The sequence below is a fragment of the Setaria viridis genome, chromosome 2 (assembly GCF_005286985.2).
Source record: "Setaria viridis chromosome 2, Setaria_viridis_v4.0, whole genome shotgun sequence".
NCBI lineage: Eukaryota > Viridiplantae > Streptophyta > Magnoliopsida > Poales > Poaceae > Setaria > Setaria viridis.
Genome location: NC_048264.2, coordinates 47,078,220 through 47,095,503, shown reverse-complemented (window position 1 = coordinate 47,095,503; position 17,284 = coordinate 47,078,220). Strand labels below are relative to the sequence as shown.

General features: G+C 50.1%; 1 protein-coding gene across 1 annotated transcript; it reads left to right on the top strand.

Annotated features, from left to right (window-relative positions):
* The first annotated feature begins 13,007 nt into the window (after positions 1-13,007).
* On the top strand, positions 13,008-17,252 carry LOC117844619 (zinc finger CCCH domain-containing protein 53). Its single transcript, XM_034725347.2, has 9 exons — positions 13,008-14,430; positions 14,507-14,692; positions 14,782-14,967; positions 15,093-15,172; positions 15,262-15,495; positions 15,587-15,701; positions 15,856-16,080; positions 16,169-16,253; positions 16,395-17,252. The coding sequence occupies exons 1-8, from the start codon at positions 13,436-13,438 to the stop codon at positions 16,206-16,208; spliced, it is 2,061 nt and encodes a 686-aa protein (XP_034581238.1). The 5' UTR covers positions 13,008-13,435; the 3' UTR covers positions 16,209-16,253; positions 16,395-17,252.
* Positions 17,253-17,284: the final 32 nt, after the last annotated feature.

Here is a 17,284-nt window from a genome sequence, read left to right as displayed (position 1 = left end):
CTGCTTTACCCAGGAGTAGCAAGATGGCTTAATTCATACTCTCAGTCTCAATTTACAATTTTTCATCTTGTCTGACGTAAGCTAGTTGATTTTCTAGCCTGTCTCAGTCTTTATGGTTTTCACCATGTCCTGTCAAATTTATAGGGTGCTGGAAAACGAAACAATCCTGTAAGGATCTTCACAGTGCTCTTCTTGCCCGGCATGTCATTTGATACCAGAGGCCATCATATAGCTTATTGAACTACTTTATGCAATTCTGTTATACCCTTTTTAATTTCTCTGTGGATAATCATTAGCAAGATGTTACATAAAACATTTCTTCATGTCACTTACTACTTTCTCGCCAGAGCTGTTCCTTGATTATCCTTTTTGAAGCTGTTTGGTTTTCAATACCGGGCAAATTTGTGGAGAGCATATTCACAACAGTGTTTTCTATCAAGAAACTGTTTGTTGTTAACTCTTCATTCTGTCATTATTCCTATGCAGTGACAAAGAAAAGCCCAGAGCTGCAGTGTTATTCACTATTCAGGACTTCTGACATGCCTGAAAAACTTGATCATCAAGCAAACAAAAGGGGAATTTTGATGAAGCTGCTACGGCTAACTTACGGAGATGGAGCCAATTTCATGGGCAATCTATTGACAGGTAAGCTGTCGCTTTTGTGCATCTCCTAGGCCCATAGTCTGCTGGTGCCCAACAGGAAATCCTCTGGTGGTTAACACTACCACACTAGTGTTCGTTGCTAGCTATTTTCAGATCAAATCTTTGCAACTATCCTGGGCCTCCTTGGCCTGGCCCAATTGGTCCTCCTGTCGTCCTCGGAACGAAGGTGAGGGGGATGATCCAGGAATGGAACAGAACTACAGAGGTTCTAAAGGTACGAATTAATACATTTCTGAACTCTATCATAAACTAACTAAACAAGGTGTAAAATATTAGAACACCTATACACTCCTTGTTTCGTGGTAGCACTGATGCACAGTGATCCACTTTTGTTGCATGTAGTATCTACTTTTTTCTTGCCCGGCGGATGGTGATCGAACAAACATGCCTTTCCGCCATGCACAATTTTTTAGCTAAAATACATGACTCTCCTTTACATATCTCTGCATCGTTTCGGCTAGTTCCCCGCGCGTGTAAAGGGGTATCAAAAGGATCATATTGCTATTGCAATAGGATTTGACGATTGCAAAGGCTGCAGCTGCAGCTGTTGCTGCACAGCAGCGCAGCCGCTCGGCTGCAAACTTGGCTGTTGAGAGTGCAGAGTGCAGCAGCTGCTCCTGGCTGGCTTGCGGCTGCTGGCTGCTGATAGGTGGTGTAACTGCTGCTGCAGCCGCAGCCGCAGCCACCCTGCTGGCTTCCGGATGCCTCTTTCTTTTAATTAATCATGATCCTTTAAATAAGGGTACCTTACCCTGGGGAAGATAAAAGGCAAAGGCAGACCAAAGAAAATACAAAGATGCCCATTGATATCTAGATTCATCATAACTTACCCTTTTACTCTCTTGTTTGCTTTAGTTGGGCTGCCGTGAAAACAAGAAACAGCTGAAAAGTGAATGGCTTTGCATCATTTCCTATCTGACTGAACCTTTTCTCACAACTACGTGCAAAAACACTGTAAAAAATAGCTGTGCAGAACACAAACAGCTGTTCTCATGATTCTTCAATCTCTCGACTTCTTGCACCGTTACCGAGCGGGCTTTAGATATTGACGCAGAGATGATTATGGCATACCTGAAACCAGTAGAGATGGTTGCCAGTGGGCAGTGTTATATGGAGTCATAGTCGTGACATGTTATTGAAAATTATGACTTCTACCGAGGTAACTTTCTCAGTATGGCCAAGTTGCAGCATTAAAATCTCAACTCTTCAGCAAGTTTTGCCAGTTGAAAGTATTTGATAAAACGTCTTATCAGGCCAAAAATGCTTGCCAGCTTGGAACTAAGATATGACAAAACATATACTATTAGACACCAGATTTCCATTTATTTTAAGAGTATGATTAGCCGCTTTTTAGTACTGCTAGTGGTGTGCATATGTCATCTAAGCTTGCATCCTTTTCCTGTCTGGGATGAATTTTTAAAGCTGGTGCATGAAGACAAGGACAAGTGGAAAGAATATTATTGTGAACACATAGGCCCATATGATCTGATGATCCTGAGCAGATCCCACTATTTAATTAGCTTCTGCATTATTCAAAGAGGAAGTGCAGGGAGGGAGTCAGATTATAATTTGTACGGGTCGACCAAAGTTGCCACTTGAGCATAGAGAAGGGCAAACTGATTTTTCTCTACTCCAGTGGTGAGCAGATGCAAGGAGGCACTGTCAACCTCTACCTGAAAGGTTCCAGTCTTCCACAGCTCCGGTGGCAACTATCTGTCTGCATCATGTATCTAACCGCGTTTCCATGACTGCCAAGTTTATCGTCGGTTCCTTTGTAAAAGAAAAAGGAAAGATTTAAGAATCACTATATCTTGTTTGCACTTTCTCAAAATAAGCTGATGACTACTTGAGTTGTTGTCTTCAGGAATCTGATCAGGAACAGGTGAGCTGATCGAGATTGACGCTGCATATTTTCTGATCAAGAGTAGCTTTCTCGATATAGTGTGATCAGTGGGGAAGACCCGTATGCAGTAGCAATGGCATGTCTATGTACTCCAGCTGGGACTGGGACTCTGGGAGGGTGAGATGAGATCTCCGCACTCCACAGTCCATAGTGCAGCTGCAGCAGAGGTGGTCTCTCCCCGAAAATTTCGGCCGTGTCCAGCAAGAGTCCAAGTGCCACCCACATGGGGGGTGGGTGTTTGGCTGGCTGCTACTGTTACTATTGCCTCCATCTCCTGCTGCTGCCCAGTGACCTGACCTCGAGTCCCTGACCCACAGGCAACGCTACGCGGGGAGCAGAAAAGCTTGCTTGGAGCTATGCTCTCTTTCTCTCGTGTGCTGGACATCGATGGCGAAACAAACAAAAGTGAGGGCAGGGCAACCACCATGCCATGCGGTAGAGCTCCCATGCATGGCCATGGCCCATGGCGATGGGTTGCCATGGCAACCTTGCTCTCTTGTACTTTTTCACCAGCTGTAGCTGCAGCTGCACAGTCCAGCTGCTCGGCTGTAGCTCAAGCAGCAGCTGCTGCACAGCCATCTGATCGGCTGATACTCCGTGTCAAAAACTCGGGTGCAGCTCAAAGAATTTTTCAGTGAAAAGCTTCCTATTGTACAAGTGATAGATAAGTGCTTGCAGCCTGGTTGCAGCAGCTACAGCTACAAGCAGCCGCAGGCTTGCAGGAGCACTGTAGTCGCTTCAGGCTTGAGGCTGCAGCTCAGCCACAGCTCTCTCTTATTTCCACTCTTAGCTCGGACGCATTACGAGGTGCTCGCGGGGCCTGCTCTTGCGCACGCCGTGTCCTTGTCTCTCTCCCTCGTTTCCCATCTGCGCTAAAAGCCGGGAGCACCGACGGGCGCCCGTGCGCCGACGGGGCCGAACTCGAGCCGCCGGAGGAGAGGGAGGTGACCTCGCCAGAATCAAACTCGTTGTTCGCGAGCTGGAAGAGGATGTGCGGACGGTCGGACCGCGGACCAGGACCGCCGGCGGTGGCGCACTGCGAGCGAAGCGCGGACGGTTGGACCGGAACCGGCTGCGGCAGCGGTGCGCGCGACGAGAGAAACGAGGACGGCCTCGCCGGGCCGGCTGCAGCGTGGTCGGCGGCGGCCACCGACGAGGAGGCGGGAGCGGCACCACGGAGGCCGCCGGCAGCTCAAGTCCATCAAGCGTGCAGCGGTGCGGCCTCCGGGGTGGACCATGGCTCGCGTCTCGGAGGCCATGGCGGCCTTCCCCTCCGTGGCTCTGTGTGCCCGGAAACAAACGGGTGAGAAAGGGATAGAGTAAAAAGGTAAGTTGGGTGGGTCCCACGGTCACTTTGAGAGGCGTGCGAAGAGGTAACCTGATGGACGAGCTGTCTTTTATATCGACGTGGCTCTGCCACGTAACTCTATGAGCTAGTAAGCCAGCTCAACCGTTGGACTCGGCCTAAGAATTCGGAGCTGACAACGTCCGCCGGCGACAGCCAACTTCTGTGAGCCCGTGAAGGGGAACAGTGTGGCTGATGGCGCATCTGGAGGAAACAATTTTATGCTGCGGAGGCGGAGCCACGCCATGCCCTGCGCTGCGGCGGCACGGCATGGGCGTCGTCCGTTCCCGATAGATTCTGGCCATCTCCCTCCATTGCCCACAAGAACCCAAGGTTTGGAGTTTGGGCGGCACAGTGTCCGTTGCAACAAAAGAGTTGAGCATGATTAGCTCCGCTTTATTTGTGGCGTGTGCACAGGGGATGGAGACTGGTCGTGCGTGATCAGTGGGGTAGACAGATTACAGGGGAACAAATGGTGATGGAGATGAGCAGGCAGCGACAGATCTGATGAAAGCAAGGCATCAACGAGGGCAAGTACAGAGTTTACCGTACAGCCATGGCATTAGGGCATCTAGATGGCGGATTAGGGACACGGTTACCTACGTTAGTACTAGGCATGATTGCGAGTGCTGAAAACCAAAGACATTTAGAGACTGGGTGAGCTGATTGATATTCCTTGCTCGTCTTGGGCCATGTTTAGTTCACTCCAAAATCCCAACTTTGGCACTATGCAAAAAGAAGATTCTCCATCACATCAAACTTGCGGTACATGCATGGAGTACTGAATGTGGACGAAATCAAAAACTAATTGCACAGTTTTGTTGTACTTTGCGAGACGAATCTTTTGAGCCTAATTAGTCAATATTTGGACAATAATTCACAAATACAAACGAAACGCTACAGTGTTGCTACAGGAATTTTGGTTGCCCAAAGTTGGGCAACTAAACAAGGCCTTGAGCTTATCGGCCGGCCATGTTACCCGTCGTGATCACGGTCACCCGCGTAAAAGCATTCGGCCCCGGCGCATTGATGGGGCCGCCCCGTGCACTGTCGTACGTCTTAATGTCTGGGATTTGCAGACAATGGCTTGTCAGGAGCCGCTTGATTTGTGCCTTCAATTTCATTGGGACAAATAATGCATCAATACTTTTATGTTAGTAATAATAGTAGAGTAATCTTTCTTTGGTCAAAAACTTGTCACGATGGAACGAAACACTAACGGAGGGAGCAAGCAGTGAATACTGAATGCTAACCGTTGAGGTAGATGGTGGGAGGAGGAAGGCGCCGTGAATTGAGGAGAATTGAAACTGAAATGGTGTCCTGTGAAAAGTTGGTGCCAGCAACAGCAGTAGCAGTAGCTAGCAACAAGGCATTAACTTTGATGATTGCCATCTGAGTGTGCAAGGACAGGCCCTGACACCGCCCACATGCCGCTGAATCGGCCGCGATCCATCCATCATCCTCATCGTCTGGGTGCGCGGCAGCCATGTTGCAGCTGTCTGTCCATTGGATACGGATGCAGCCATGCATCCATCAACAACGGGCACGGCGCCGAAGGAGCTCAGCTCGGCGAGATCACACCTCCAACTCCAACCCAACCCCAGAAGGAGAAGCACAGCACGCACGCAGCGCCCGCTCGGATCCGGCTCCGCTGCTGACTGACGGATGATTCGGCCACTCTCCCCGGCTTTTTTTTTTCTTCTCTTCTTCACTTTGTTTGGTTTGTATGCCAGTATGACGTGACGTGAAGAAAGGCAGCCGAGAACGACGGTGGATGTGAACCTGGGTAGATTTTCCAACTGCCCTGCCTTTCGAGAATATCTCTCGTGCATTGCATTTGTTTACTGTGCACGCCCACGCGAAGCTCTGCTGCGCAGCACGTCCCATTCCCTTTTTCACAGCTCGTGCACTCTGTCAGGGAACGGGGGAAAAGGTTCTGCCACCACTTCAACCAGGATTTCACTTGAATGTACGTAACAACTTGCTTCGAATGGGAAAAAAAAGAATTATAGCGATGCTCTTAGAAGTAGAGTATCCTATAATACTACAGTATCAAGTACTTTTTTTTGTAGAAATATTAAAGTATCAAGTACTCCGAGGCATGCAGTTTTCTCGTGTAGCTCTGCGGGGTGGGTCTACCACTTCCCAATCCCCGGTTCCAGCGCAGCAGTCCTGACCGGGACGTTGTCCCACAAGGGACAATATGTCCTGTCACCTCTACAAGGCGCAGACAAAACTCCAAACATGGTTTCCTAGCGTGAATCCACCAATATCCAGGGGCGCATCTCAAATTTTGCCAGGTACGCTACGCACAAAGTGACATTTTTCTCTGCAACTATAGTACGTGCACACTGTATTTGTGCACATATAGCTGCGGCTACTCGTAGCTGTGTGGAGCACGCACCTTTTCTTGGAAAGCTGGTTTCGCCGTGTAATTGGAATCTCGGAAAGAAATAGTTGCTGTTTGCGTTGGCTGCGTCAACTGTCGTGTCATTCTACTGATGGTATCGCGCGTTTCACGGGCGGAGATCATTGTAGGGCTGTCAAGATTTGGTAGGCAACGCAAGCCGCACCAACACTGCTGCAACTCGAGATGTCTCGATCTGATAATGCACATTAGGTGCGCCCACAGAATGTTTTGGTTCTGTCAACGACATCGGGAAGTAATTCAGAGTCCACAAAGTCATTCACACAGCATGCAGCCATGCAGGTGGTTATTATCGTTAGCGCCGTATCAGTATCATGATGGTCTCAAGACTGCAAGCAAAGTACGTACGATACAAGCTACTCTCTAAGCTAGTCTAGTTGCATGTATATTATACTCTCCCCGGACGGTGATCAAGCGAAGGTCATCCAAGTATCCAAATCCAACAACATAGGCATTGCCTACGGACATGGCAAATTAATTGTGGTCATTAATGCAAGTTAATGATGTCTCATGCAGACCGACCGCCCACTTGATTAGCTGGATCAGTGAATTAACGTCGTCTCTTCGCAAGTCCTTTCGGACATCTCAATGTTACGCTTTGTTTAACAACACTTAAAATGAATGATATGTTACAGGAAAGATTCATAATGAATGCAGCAAATGACAAATTTTTGTACCACCGCCGTTTAATGTATAAATTTTTATGGCAAGCTAATTAGTTTTAGGATAAAATAATCTGCTTGTTCTAAACGGCACATGCTTGAGAAGGGAGTGTTTTGATAGTCTAAGTAAAAAAAAAAGTTGGACTTCAAACACAAACGTATATGGATATGATCGAGCTAGTAGCTCAGTGCGAAAGTGTCTCTAATATATTGATTAGAACACCCGAGTAGCATCCAGCAGGTCTGGGTTTGACTTACCATGGGAGCGAATTAAATAAATCTGGATTAAAAATAGGTTAAGTTTCCCTTACCGACTTCAAAAAAATTAAACAAGTAGCTCAGTACAGCACAGGGGAGCTAATAAAGCGACTATGTCATGCATATTTACCCGAAGTTGCAGTCGATGGATCAGTTGCAAATTACAACTTGCAACACATGCAAGTTGCGGAATCGGGAGTTGAGGTCAATTGTGACGGTCGGATGATATGAATTGCTTGTTTCCTTTCCATGTGTGCTATGCAGTGTCATGTATGCAAGATGCCGGCGTGGCTGCCACCTTCGATCTCGCGCGGCCTGCGCTGCTCCTCCCCGCGGTCTTGGGGGACGGCTTCGTGGATACCGGTGGCCGCGCGGTGCCGATTGGACGCCGGGGTCGTGCAACGAGAGTGCAGTACATGTATGCAAGATGCATGCAGCTTGTGAACACAGCTAGGTAGCGAGTTGACCACTTGGCCGAGCCTGCAGCACTGCTTGTCCATGCATGCATGTACGTATAACGTGTGCATGAATGGAGTGTGGACCAGTGGTGGTGGTAGTCCACACGCCCTGTCACGTAGGTACGGCGCCATTCGTCTGCTGGGGTCTGGGGAAAAAGCCGGTACTCACGGCGAGTCACTCACCAACTATCTTCTTCAGCTCGGGTGCTCTGTTTTTCCAAAAAAAAAATAAAAGGTCGGGTACTCCTAGGTGCCAAAGTCCGTGCACCGAGACACTTCTAAAACGGCACTGTCCAGCCGGGCAAGAAGTGTCCGTGTTTAGATCCGGTAACCCACCGAGAGGTACTCGAGATAGTGTTTTATGCGTGGGGCTCGTTAAGATCAGGGTCTCGAAGGTGAACTCGAACGCACGATTTAGACAGTTTCGGTCCGCTTATGTCGCGTAATACCCTACGTTCTTTGTGTTAGTTGGATTAGGGAGGGGGTCCTTCCCTCGCCTTATATTGCCGGGGGCAGGGTTACAGGTCATTTGTTTACAAGAATACTAGTCGGGTTCGACTAGAGAGTCTTATTCTAATTGCTACGAGTAGTTTCCTAATCCTCGACCATTTCCTTTCCTCCACGTAGACCACACTATCCTGCACCGTAGCCTCCATGTGTGACATGTCTCAGTGTACAGTCCTATATTTAGGACTGTCCAAATTTTCTGGTGGGTCCATAGATATATGGAAAGTTAGCAAATACCCACGCAAGCAAGTGCACCCTCTCATGCGCTTTGGATTGGAGGACGAAGAAGGGAAAAAAAAGGTAACTTTTTTACGAGAGAGGAAAAAACAACAACTTTTGACTGTACAATCCATGTTAGTTGCTACCCACCTTGCTATTTATATGCTTAATCCCGGCTAGGAAGTGTTGGGTTCTTCCCATCACTAAATTGGCAACTGGAGCACTACCACTCTTTTATGAATCAGTACGTGGTTGGACAGCAACGACAATATCGAGCAGGGGGTCGTGGCGCCCATGCATCTCCTGGCCCTCTCTGTCGCCAGTACGCAGCTGCCTTCTTGTCCGTTGCTCCAATTCCACATACACTTGGCCTTAATCTGTTGTTTGTGTAATGACGTACCCAACAGCGATCGAACCCACCAATGGCGCGATTAGGAGCTCGATCATCGATCCTTAAGTGAATCGAGCAATGATCGATAGACTTTGATATCATGCATGCGTGGATTGTGTGTTTCATCGTTCTATATACGGAGCATACACCAGCCACTTGGCATGCAGTGATTTAGCTAGCTAGTCTCCGTGTTGAGCTAGCCACGGTGGCAACAAGACAAGATGGTGTGATGTGAAGGTAGAGCTGCCTCAGCCACGATTAAACTTGATATATAGATAGTAGAGATAGATACTGGAGAGAGAGGTCACAGATCTGGTCAAAGGGGAGTAGTAGTATAGCGAGGGGGTGTTTGGTTCTTCGGGAGCTCCTAAAATTCCTATCCATCGAATGTTTAGATACTAATTAGGAGTATTAAACATATATTAATTATAAAACCAATTGCACAGATGGAGGCTAATTTGCGAGATGAATCTATTAAGCCTAATTAGTTCATAATTTGACAATGTGATGCTACAGTAAACACTGTGCTAATGATGGATTAATTAGGTCTAATAGATTCGTCTCGTGAATTAGCCTCCATCTGTGTAATTAGTTTAATAATTACCTCTATTTAATCCTCCTAATTAGTTTTCGAATATTCATGTGACATCCAAACACCCCATAAGTGTAATATCATAGCAGGCGTACGCTACTGCGATACATAACTCCTTAGGCCACAGATTTATTAATACTCGACATGTGCTACGACTACGAGGACTCACCCTGCCCCTGCCTAAGCCCCTCTGCTCTGCAAAGTCCGCTCCGCGCGTGCGCGCAAAAGGCGGTAAAAAAGAAGAGAGTGCGAGGAGGGAAAGACGAGCCCCGCCCCGAAACCCAAAACCTTTTGCTGTTTGCCGTGTGGGCACCAAATAAAAAGCACAGCACGGATGGTGTAAAAGCCACCGGATCTCATCTGTTGGATCCATCCATCCATCCATCCGCGGCTTTCATTCATTATTGCTGTGAGCATCCGATGTGGGTGGCTCAACTCCAATGAACTGAACCCAACAACAAGAAAGCAACAAAAACCAGCGGGGGCCCAGGCAGGAGGAAAGCGACTGTGAGACGCGACGACGGGGAGGGGGGTTTCCAGCCAACAAGAGAAGGGACGTGCGATTTCCCATCCGGTTCATCTGCCGCCTCCCGGGCTATCAACCAAATCGCTCCACTCCATCTCCTTGGCGTTGCTGGGAGAATACCCAAGAATACACCGCGCCCGCCTCCAACTATCTACAAGTACGTCTTTGCCTGTATTTCTGGTGGGTTTTTTTTTCACGCGCACAACCTTATAATAACGCCCAAACTGTTTCCTTTAGTAACCAGCAGCCTAACCGGTACTCCCTGCATTCCCTTTTGATAGGTTATTTCTAAATATGAAAAATTCTCTTTTAATACTCCCTCCGTTCCTATTTACGAGGTGTACAAACTTTACCATCTTTAATCAATAATTTACCTAACAATTTTTTATTTTTTAATGTAAATTTGGCTTGTAATCAAATATATTTTTTCAATGATTATAAGTTTATAGCCATAAACAATATAATATAAGATAAATGAATGGTCAAAATCTAATTTGGAAGACCATGCTACGTCACATCACGCCTTGTAAACAGGAACGGAGGGAAGTAGCTGTCTCTTACCCTTCATTCCTTCACGCAAGATTGGCTACGTGGGTATCTAAAAAGTACGAGCATGTGGTTTACCAGGAATGACTAATTGCATAGTTAAAGGGACGATAAGTATAGGATGATTATCTTTTCTTAGTCATGGTGCCATGTGCTGACTGCTTTGACTAGTGTGTCCTCGAACCCCTCTCTCCTTTTGTGTGTGTGTGTGTTTCGGATGAACAGGAAGCCTTTTCGGATAGTAATGTAAGCCACTTTTATTTATGCTCGCAGGATTGATGATTCCACACTCCCTTTTTCCTTAACAAAGGAAAAACTAAAATGATGATTCCACTCGAGCAGTCGGGCACAGGAGCATGACAGAATCAAAATGGGCATTACAGTACTCCAAGCATGCATGGTAGGTATGGGGTGCATGGTGCAGAGTGTCACACGAAACAAAAAGGCACGGAATTCGCGGCGCACACTGGATATTTGTTTGATGTTTTTGGGTACCTTTGTCTGCACCCATCCTCCTTTTTTTTGATTGATCGCATCCCGGTGTAGAAGCACTGTTTCTTAACCACCAAATTATGGGATGCCCCATTGTTATGGGGAGAACCCCACAAGGCATGAGTAGCAGCATATAATATTCTCACTTGTCAGTCTCCAACAGGCAGCGCAGCATCGCGTGGAGTGAAGTGAAACAGCCATCTGGGAGACGGTTTAAGATAATGATGCCGCATTATCCCTACACATGATAAATATTATTTGGATTTGGATACCATGCCATGCCACCTCTCCTTTTTTATTTTCTCGTGAAAAGAAAAGGGCGCGTAACGAGCGAGGGATGCAGAAGCAACAGACCGAGGTGAGCGGGAAAGGACAGAAAGGACAAGGGGAACCGGGACGGGGTGGGTGTGGGTCCGGGTCAGCACCCGAGATTGCGGCCGTTCCGCACATGAAAAAAAAAACCCAGCGGATCAGCGGGTCACCGTTTTTTAATTCGGCGGGTTTTCAATTGGAACCCAGTAATTTAGCACGGTTTCTGTGAACCACTGTATTTTGTTAAAAAAGTTGCGAGTGAAATGTACCAGAGGACATCAACAACAAAATGCATTTTTAGGTACACAAACTTTTCAATGCATTTCTAGGTCCACAAACTTTTCAAGTTTCTAGGTCCACATCAACGGCACATCAGCGAGCGTTGCGGCCGGTTAAGCGGGCCCCAAGTGGTGAGCGGCGTGCCAGCCAAGCGGGTCCCGCGCCCCGGGATAGGAGGTGGTTTGCCAAGGTGTAGCTGCTCAAGCACCTTCGCCGCAGGCTTGGACTAGTGCTGGGTGTCCGCGGCCGCGTCCTCCGGGCGAGTTCTATGCTTGGACACCCTCATGGAGACCGGATGTGAGTCGTCGGCACTGAGGCAGGAGACGGCGGTGGTGAGCTCGGGCGTCCGCGGGATTCAAAATCCCCGGTGATTTATGGCCTTTTGATGGATGAGGAGGCGACAGGAAGGTCGAGTAAGATGTGGAGGAGGTTCGGGCGGCGGGAATCAAGGAGTGGTGGAGTGTCGGTAGCGAATCGGACCGGCGATTAGGCTCTATTCGCGGAGGCGAGAACGGAGAAAGGGAAGAGAGAGGAGGAGGAGGGTGTGAAGATAGAAAAAGAAAAAAACTCAATGGCTTTTTTATATGTTTGTCCATGTGGAGCTACGTTGGCATGCATGCCACATCAGATTTTGAAGGGGTATGGACCTAAGTGGCACAACTATTTTGATTTTGCGAGTGAACCTAAGTGGCACCTCGGGACAAGTTTGAGAGCCGCTGGTATAAATATCTTTGCTTTGAGTATCGTGATAGACTATATCTTTCCATAAATGTTTGTCAATATGCAATTTTTGAGATAGGTTTTTGGGTCGCTTGTTTTGATCCATGTCATAATTGAGCCGTATGATACTATGCAATGCAGGAGGAAGCCTAACTGGAAATACCAAGCGATGATGCCATCTATCATGGCTAGTCGAAAAAGTATATATCCTCCGCATTGCAACTTGGTATCAGTAGGTGCAAATCTTTACGATGCTACTTGTACATGGATAGAAAAATACGTGTAAATTATAAAATGGAAATATTGCAAGTTCGAAAATGAAAAACTCTCCTAGGAGAAAGTTCTAAAAACAAAAGAAAGGTTGTAAGAAACTGTTGTTTTCGAAGTATGGATCATGTGCCGGTAATGGATATGGAGATCGCCGAGGAGCCATCACAGTAGCATCGACCGAGGAAGCAGCCAAAAACAATACACACAATTTTCTCTCGCAGCATGCAGTGAAAAAATAAAATAAAAGGAGAAGACTGAGAAGAAAGGGGCCAGCCAACACGGTGACAGAGGCCTGGATCGAGTTTTATACGCTGGGGGCCACGGAGATCTAGATCTATCCACTGCTCGCTCCCCATCCCGAATCCTCCTCATGCTCATCCAACAAAAACCAAAGCAAATTGTTTGCGCTCCAAACAAATGCTCCAAGATTCCGCAAACCACCCTGGGGAAATCAGAATTCGCGTCGCCCGGCCCCTCGTCCCCTTCCCCGGGGCCCCCTCCATTCCGAGACCGCGAGAAAGCACAAGGCCGGCACAGTGAGGAAAGGGGAGCTTATAGATAGATAGCGATGCAGCGCGAGGTGCGCACTACGCCCCGGTCGCTGCTGCCAGTAGAGTAGCGTAGCATAGCTTGCCCGCCGCCGCGACCTCCGGGTTCTGGGAAATGGAGCAGCTGCTCACCGCTGCCTCACTGGCGCCGCACCAAGTGAAGCTGTCTTGAGCTCGAGCTTGCTTGCTTGCTCGCTCCGTTTAGCACAGCAGCGAACACAGCTCCAAGAACGCAACTCGGGAGAGAAGAGGAAAAAGGAGAAGGAAGCTCTTGTGCTGTGATTGCTTGCTTTCTGTAGACCCAGAGCCGCTGGCCATGGACGCCTACGAGGCCACCAAGGTGGTGTTCTCGCGGATCCAGGCGCTGGACCCGGACCACGCCGCCAAGATCATGGGCTTCCTGCTCATCCAGGACCACGGCGAGAAGGAGATGATACGCCTCGCCTTCGGCCCGGAGGCGCTGCTCCACACCGTCATGGCCAAGGCGCGCAAGGACCTCGGCCTGCTCCCGGCCTCCGGACCGGGCACGCCAACCTCCGTCGCCGCCGCCGGGCACTCCCCGTTCCTGCTCTCGCGCCAGAACTCCGGCCGCTGCGGCGGCGGCGCCGGCACCGCGCCCTCGCCGCTCTCGGTGTCGTCGCCCTCCTCCTGGGCGCCGCCGCCCGTGTTCTCCAGGACCAACAGCGCCACCAATGGCGCGGCGGAGGAGATGGCCGGCGTCGGGGAGGACCTCATGAGCCCCGCGAACGGGAACGGCCCGCCGTCGCCGTTCTTCGGCGCGACTGCCGGCGACCAGCTCCTCGACGAGCTCCAGCTGCAGGAGCAGCTCGCGTTCCTCAACGACGCCGGCGCGGGGGCAGGGCACCAGCTGCCCCTGTTCGACGCAAGCGAGTGCCGGAGCCCCGGAGCTGGCGATGGCGGTTTCTTCCCCTACGGGAGCCTCGGTTGGGCCAACGGCGGCCCCGGGCACCGCCGTAGCTCGTCGGTCAGCGAGCTCTGCCTCGGCGGGGCCGCCGACGGCCTCGGATGGAAGCCGTGCCTCTACTACGCCCGCGGGTACTGCAAGAACGGCAGCGCCTGCCGGTTCGTGCACGGCGGGCTCCCCGACGACGCCACCGCTCTCGCCGGTGGAAAGATGGACCCCGCCACCATGGAGCAGCAGTGCCAGGACATCCTCCTCCGCTCCAAGTCCCAGCGCCTTGCTGCCGCTGCCTTCCCTTACTCCCCCACCGGCTCGCTCCCAGGCTCCCCGTCCGCGGCCAGCAAGTGCCTGAGCTTGCTCTTGCAGCAGCAGCAGAACGAGAACCAGAGGTGCCCACCCCGTTCTTGCCATCTCCGAGCTCGAAGTCGCTATCGCCCCTACTCACGATCTCTCTGATTCTTGCAGGGCGGCAGCTGCAGCGGCCGCCGCAGCGCTGATGCTGGGCGGCGACGAGGCGCACAAGTTCATGGGGCGGCCGCGGCTCGACCGCGCCGACTTGGCGAGCATGATGAACCCCGGCTCGCGCCAGATTTACCTCACCTTCCCGGCGGACAGCACCTTCCGCGAAGAGGACGTCTCCAACTACTTCAGGTACTCTTCTGCTTCCACCGCGCTGCTAATCATGCCGGAATCATGCATGGCTTCTGACGCGTGCGCCGGCTCCGGTGAACTTCCTGCAGCATCTACGGCCCGGTGCACGACGTGCGCATCCCGTACCAGCAGAAGCGCATGTTCGGGTTCGTCACCTTCGTCTACCCGGAGACGGTGAAGCTGATCCTGGCCAAGGGCAACCCGCACTTCATCTGCGACGCGCGCGTCCTCGTCAAGCCCTACAAGGAGAAGGGCAAGGTCCCCGACAAGTACAGGCAAGCCGAGCTCCCGCGTCAATGCCATTTGCCTTGTGCTTCCGGCAACTGCTGCTGCGACCGTGTCGTTCCAGGCTTTTTCGCTCTACAACACAATGACCAATTATCTGCTTGTTGCTCTGCAGGAAGCAGCAGCTGCAAGGCGAGAGGGTGGATTTCTCCAACGGGCTAGACGCCAGGGACTCCTTCGATCTGCACCAGCTCGGTAAGGCATTTCGACATCGGCTGCGATCTCCATGTTCAGTTCATGATTGGTGCTCGAATTGAGTGTGCCATGATGGATGCTGCTGTCAGGTGCGAGGATGCTGCAGCACTCGAACAGCGCCAACGAGATGCTGCTGAGGAGGAAGCTGGAGGAGCAGCAGCAGGCAGCCGAGCTGCAGCAGGCGATGGAGCTCCAGAGCCGACGGCTGATGGGTTTGCAGCTGCTCGACCTCAAGTCACGCTCGTCGCCGAGCCCCATCGGCATGCCCTTCAGTCCCACCCGGGCCGTCGCCTCCCCTACCGTCGAGTCGCCGCCGGATTCTGGTACGACGACACCGCCCATTTCGCTTCTTGTCGGCATGGATGCGTTGCTGTTGGTATTCACCGTGCTGAACTTACTGAACAATTTCAACAGGGGAGCAAGGCAAGGGCAGCAGCTTCCTTCTTCCCCAGAGGCGGGCGGCGGTCAACGGAGGCGATAAGGAGGAATCTAGCGGCGAGGCGAGCCCGAACGCAGACAGTGACCAGAGGTGGAATTAACGCTAAACAAGTCATTATCACCATCATTTGTTGCGTCCATCACGTTTTGCTTTCATCCAGCAACGCAGAGAAGCAACATTTCACCAACTGATCTTTGGGCAACACTTTTTTAACGCATTGTATTGTTCTTGTTCTCCTCTGCAGTGCGGAGCATAACCTGCCGGACAGCCCGTTCGCGTCGCCGACCAAGTCCGCCGCAGCAGCATTTGCTCATGATCCTTTCGCGCTCACTGAGTCGGAGGTCGCAGCTGCCTCGCCCGGTCGCAACACCTCGTTTGCTGGCATCAACAATGGCGGCCTCACTACTCATCTCAGGCCCTCTGCGCTGGACATACCTTCACCAAAGCCTTACTTCTTCCCCATGTCCAGGTATGCAACGTTCTATCGCCGTTTGTGCAATTCTACCTGGGCGCCATGATTTGCTGAATGCCGAAGCGCATCATGCAATCTGTTGCAGGCTGTCCTCCGATCACGGCGCCGGCGCGATCGGGATGTAAAGTTGTCCTCAACGGGAGGGAGTATGATACTACTGGCTAATCATAGTAAGCACTTCATCGTCTTCCTTTTGCGAAAGCCCGTGGATCTGGAGCACTCAGCGCCATGCTTCCAAAATGACACGCTTTTCAGATGTGGAATGGTGGTGTTCTTACTTTGGTTTCGCCATTCTCTTGTTGATCCTGCAGGAATAATAGAAGCAAAGAAAGAAGATAGTGGAGTATAGGAAAAAAAGAATGGAGAAGTTGCAGCATAGTGTTAGTTCAGTTCCTTTTTTCTTCCTTTTTTTACTTTCAAGAGTTTGATAGCTTTTATGAAACAAAACCATAAGTAGGAGAAGATGCCAGCCATGGCCACAAGCTGGGGAAGCAGAAAGCAGCAACAGATTAGTGGTCTCGTATCCACATTATTACCATCTGCATTACTACTAGTTACTACTATTAGCTAGTGTACTTAGTATAGCCACCACCAGCATTGATGTTCTACTACCAGCGTCTACCACAGTAACCTAGTAGCTCCATCCATGATATGCTACTGCTACAGCAGCCACTAGTTCATACTACACTTGATAGCACTAGGTGTGATGCTTACCAACCACAAGATGGTACATACATGTAACTCTACTAGGCTGCCTTTGCTTTCTTGCTCGCTGTGTGCAAACAGCCATGCGAGGCAGATGTGACAGGCTTGGATTGGAGAGGAGGCTGCTGGTCCAGTCCAGTGTGGTGTATGTAAAAAGATCTCACGAGACAAGATGAAGAAACAAACGAGTGTCGAGTGTAGGTGTGTGATTGAAGGACCACCCTCCAGTCTGCTGATGCCGAACCAAGCTGTTTGTCAATATAGGGAGGAGAGGTGTCAGCGTTGTTGGCTGGGTTGTTCATGGTCCCCTTCTTTCAGCAGGTGCAGCTCACTACAAAAGAAAAGATGTTTTTTATTTTTATTTTTCTTTTTTACCTTTGCTTCTGTCGAATGAATATACTGTAGTGACAGTGTTATTATACAAAGGAAAGAAAATGAAAGATATGGAAATAATTTGCCCTCTATGGTTTCATTTCCAGATTCTTATATGCCGAGT